This window comes from Morone saxatilis, unplaced genomic scaffold (genome assembly GCF_004916995.1).
Source record: "Morone saxatilis isolate NCDOM2014 unplaced genomic scaffold, NCSU_SB_2.0 Contig8, whole genome shotgun sequence".
NCBI classification, from domain to species: domain Eukaryota; kingdom Metazoa; phylum Chordata; class Actinopteri; family Moronidae; genus Morone; species Morone saxatilis.
The window spans coordinates 24291663-24296361 of record NW_023340257.1 but is presented as its reverse complement, the minus strand read 5'-3'; the positions used below and the strand labels follow the sequence as shown (position 1 = coordinate 24296361).

General features: G+C 44.8%; 1 protein-coding gene across 1 annotated transcript in view; it reads right to left on the bottom strand.

Moving 5' to 3' along the window:
* The window catches only part of eml2 (EMAP like 2), a 28176-nt gene extending 24579 nt beyond the window's left edge, over positions 1-3597 (bottom strand). The window contains exon 1 of the mRNA XM_035679978.1: positions 3475-3597. Within this exon, the coding sequence (XP_035535871.1) occupies positions 3475-3550 (76 nt within the window). The 5' untranslated portion in view covers positions 3551-3597. The remainder of the gene's footprint in view (positions 1-3474) is intronic.
* Positions 3598-4699: the final 1102 nt, after the last annotated feature.

The following is a 4699-nucleotide window of genomic DNA, read 5'->3' as shown; positions in this document are numbered from 1 at the left end:
TCCCACATACACCATCCTGCTGCCGGAAAACTCCAAATATGAGCAAACGTATTAACTCACAACTGAAACTGATTCACTCGGAGTAAATCCTGCTAAAAACTACAGTAGCCAGCTGTTTTAGGAAATTAAAAAATTAAAGTATGTTAGTGGCTCAATTTTAAAGATTTACATCTTCATAGGAACCAGGGTCAGTTCAGGGTCCACAGTTTTTGGAATTTTCCCGAAATGTGTTGACGATAAGAAAAAGCTAAAAGAACAACAGACACATCTTTAACTCGAACTGATCTAGAAATGATACGATTCATGCGGATTAAAATGAAAACAGTTCCTCTTCTGCTTCTAACAGATTAACATTTGGGAGATACAAAGTGTTCACCAGACTAAACCAAAACCCTGCAGCACAGTCAGCCTTCAGCTAAGTGGTGCTTTCCCCTCTTCTTTTCTCTCTACAGCGAATGCCAGGCAGAAGTTGGCCAATCACAGGCCTGTGTGCTGTGATTGACAGCTCCTGTCGCTGTAACACTGCGTACAGTTACTCAGCCATCAGTCATTTCATGTCAATCTACAGCGCAAAGAACACACTGTACTCTGCACTACCAGCATGGACCCACACTGCACATATGGTACCCTTTCCATTGTAAATGTGTTCCTGATTGGCACTCTGTTAATGTGTATTTTTAGCCCATCAAGACCACTTCCATCCTCTTTGCTCATATTAAATCCTGGATGTGAGCACCAGTGAGATGTATTCTCCACAGCCTGATGGACACTAAATTAAATCTGAGTGAAAGACAAAACTACGCAGAGAAAGCTGGAAGCACCAACAGCGGCTGAACCCAACAAACCTCCTTCAGACACTGAAGACAACAGGGCTGAGAAGAGTGCACTGTGGGACACTTACTCCTTGTTTTATGGTGCCCGGAGTCCCAGATGGCTGGAGTTTGCCTCAGCGGGATCATTTAGATAAAGCCATGGAAGTTGTCAGCATTAGAGAGGCTAAACTGACTCATTATATGGCCCCACAGTACGCCGCACTCGAGGACAATAAAGCTATAAAAACTAGAAAGGCGGGATGGAAAGTGAATTTGGCTCAAGGTGCGACCAGGTGGCCGAGGAGAGCCGATCTGGTTACAGACAGCGGACAGATGGCAGAGGAAGAAAGATGGACAGACACGACAATGAAGGAAGCAAGGAGGTTGATGGGAGCTCAGTTGGCAGATGCTGCTCTGCAGAGATCAACAGCACATCCAGACCCGCCATGGCAGACGTCGCCGGTGTGACCCGTCCGTTGTACTGTGGCATTATTGTCCAGCCTGCGTCTCACCTGCTGCAGCACGCCTGTTATCAGCTCCACACTTATCATGGTAAAAGTGTTTTAGAAGTCCGGATTTCATACGGTACTTTAGTCTGTTTATCAACCGCTATCTTCGAGTTCAAGTGATTCCCATTGTCCTCCAGATCTTTTAGTATTAGGAGCAACTTCTCTCAGTTGTTTTTTAAGCTAAAAATACCTTCATGGTGTCCCTGCATTACAGCAAACAGCCCCAAACCTGCAGCCTCTTGAGCCTCCATGGTACACAGTGACAGTCGTACTCGAGAAGAGAGAGTTCAGGCTGAAGAAGTGTCCCCGATAAGACCCTGAATCCCTCCCAGCTCCACAGTTTGACCTCTGACCTCTGAGTGGAGGAAGGCAAGCGAAAATATCTGTTTTTTCTTTCCTTTGGGGCGTCAATATCTGGAAATGTCAGCAAACACATACAGTGCCTGTTTTTCTGTACTTGTGAGGACCGAGGAGACATTTAATCTCTGACCACTTATAGTGCGGAATTAAACCTGAACCGACTCTGAGCTCAAAGTCAACCTTCACAGACGTATGGGTAGATACACCTGAACACCTGTGTTTCTGAGGATTGTCCTCTTCTTTCTATTTCTATGGTGCTCAGAAATACAGCAACACACACATCATTAAGCTACCAGCGTGTCCCAGTAATCAGAATAACTGAACTGGAACCAGTGTCTCTCTCTTCCCTATCTGCAAGTGTGATTCAAGCTGCCTTTAAAGTAGAAACGTGCTTCAAATAAACGGATTTCTAGGCAGAAATAACCAAAATAAGATCAACATGTACCTTGCTTATTGAACCGCAGACTTTAATAGTACGGTTATTTTGAATGGAATAAATTGCCACACTGGATCAGGGCAGTCAATGGCGTCACAATACAAAGAAATACACCCAGGTTAAGCAGCTGATGCCTCACTGCAGGGCCAGCTGTCAGCCCCCTTCTCTTCCAGCAGCCGACGTTATCCACTTCACATTTAGTTTTATTCTACCTGTGAAACTGAGGGCCCGACCTGAGCCTCACCTTTTACACTTTCACTGGACTCTTTATCTTCTGGACCACAGCACTCACCAAACGGTTTGAACGGCACAGGCTTCATCCTCGGATAACGGCCCTCACAGCTCTGATCAGACTCCCATGACCCCTCGCTGTCTCTGCACCTGCCGCTCAATATGGCTGTCTGTGAAGTTGAGTGGACTGCAGGGGGGGGGGGCTCACAGATAATCACAGATAACAACATGGGTTTACGTGCGTTCGGCTCATCTCTCTGAGGATCTTTACATCTCCAGAAAAACGCCATCTACTTTGTTTGAGACAGCCTCGTCCAGCTGACAGACACGTTTTAATCAGCAGCCACCATCACCGCCACCACAGATATGATGTGGCCTGGCAGCAGCAGCGGCAGCGAGGCATTTGCATTATATTTGTGAAGCAGGATGCGACAGATACGGAGACACAAAGGGGAACTGCCAAACGGCCATCAGAGATCACCGTGCATTCAAATCAAACTCAATGGATCACGTTCAAAAGTTAAAAGGAGGCAGTGTTGACAACCAACTGCAGCTGTGGACTGAGAGGAACTTAACGACATTGATTCACTGATAGCTTTATTAAAAGGTAGATGGGAGGAAGATTTCTACAATAAAACAGGAACTACAAACAAGAAAAGAAAACAATATTATTAGGAAAATAACTGAATAATGGAAGTATTTTCTTCCTCTGCACCATAGAATATTAAATCAATCCACCACAGAATATAAAATCCACTATATTAGATGAAGTCCCATTCAAACACATTTCACTGTTCATATAGGTTTTAAATGCCAAAAACAAATGGCTGCACTATGCTAATGTTTTGTATATTTTAAGGGGGAAAAAGCCTAAAAGCCGTGAAAATAAGTCAGAACATCTCCATAAAATGAAGGAAGCTGCTGAAACAGTGAATATATAATGCAGACTAATGTGCGCAGTCACAGGTCGTTTTCGGTGGATGAGCAGCTGTTTCTCCATCAAATTAATGTCCAATTTAAAGACGTTTTGAGGTAAATGTGTGCATATCTGAAAACCAAAGTGAATTCCAGTGTGTGTGTGCTTCTATGTGAGGAGGAAGAGGAGGAGGAAGAGGAGGCAGCTCACCGTTGTTGCAGTACTGTAGCAGCAGGTTGGTGCTGCTGTCATACAAGCTCCCACACGAAGCTATCCTCTCCGACATCCTTCCCTCTCCTCTTTTTCCTTCTTTCTTTCCAGCTCTTCCTCCTCTCGGTCGGGTCCTTTGTCCTCCTCTCACCCCTCTCCGTCTCTTCTTCACGCCGTCACCCCTTCCTGTCTCCCCCACATTCATAGGCAGACAAACAAACGCACACCTTTACCTGGCCGAGCTCCCCCCCCCTCTCTTTCTCTCTCTCTGCTCTCCCGCTCCTGACTCACTGCTGCTGGCGTCAAGCTGCACATGGTGCGACAAACTGCACTTCCTCCTCCCACTTTCAGAATAAGAGTCACGTCGACTTGGAGATCACGTGAAGACAAATCAGGTGTGTGCCCCATTCATAAAAAAAAAACAAAAAAAACACATGTATGCTATTACTCTCTGTTTCTTACTTTTAGATTCACATAACATCAAAAAGAAAACGTGCCTTTCTTACATGTTCACGTTATTTTCTTCGTGCCTTTAGTTAGTTCAGTTGTTTCTTTTGGGTGGATTTCTCAGGTTTTCACATTTTTAACAACTTAAACTCTAATGTAGTCTACATCAAATGTATCTTTTTTTACAATGCTTTCTATTTTTTCGCAGATACTGACTCTGTTATTTAGCTTTAAGTGCAATTAATGCCCATTGCCTAATAGAGCAAAACATAACTATGACTTTCGGGCATTTAGTTTTGGCTACGTGTGACGATGCAACTTATTTTAGTAAACTATTTACTTATTTTTTAATCAATTTATTCATTATCGCCCATGTGACACAACCATGCGCTTTTATTTTGAAGAGGGACGCATCCGTTTTCCGGTAATAATCTATTTGACGCTCGCCAGCTTGACGACACATCCTCGTCTACCGCTGTTACTATAGCAACAGGCTCTCCACCGGCTCCGGCTCCTGATCATTGGAGGCGGGAGAGCCGACGGAGAACATAACCGTACAAACTGCACTTTTATCGGGAGAGTTAACCCGCTGGAGTCGGCGGTACACACACGGTACCTCCCGGTTCTCAGGCCCGAAGTTTCTGAGAGGAGAAATATGATCCCGGAGTTTGTGAATAATTGATCAGGAAACTCTGCCGGTCTTGGCGCACGTGTTCGTTAATTGATGCCAAAGATTATTTAGACCAAGCGGGAGGATTACCCCCCCCCCACACACACA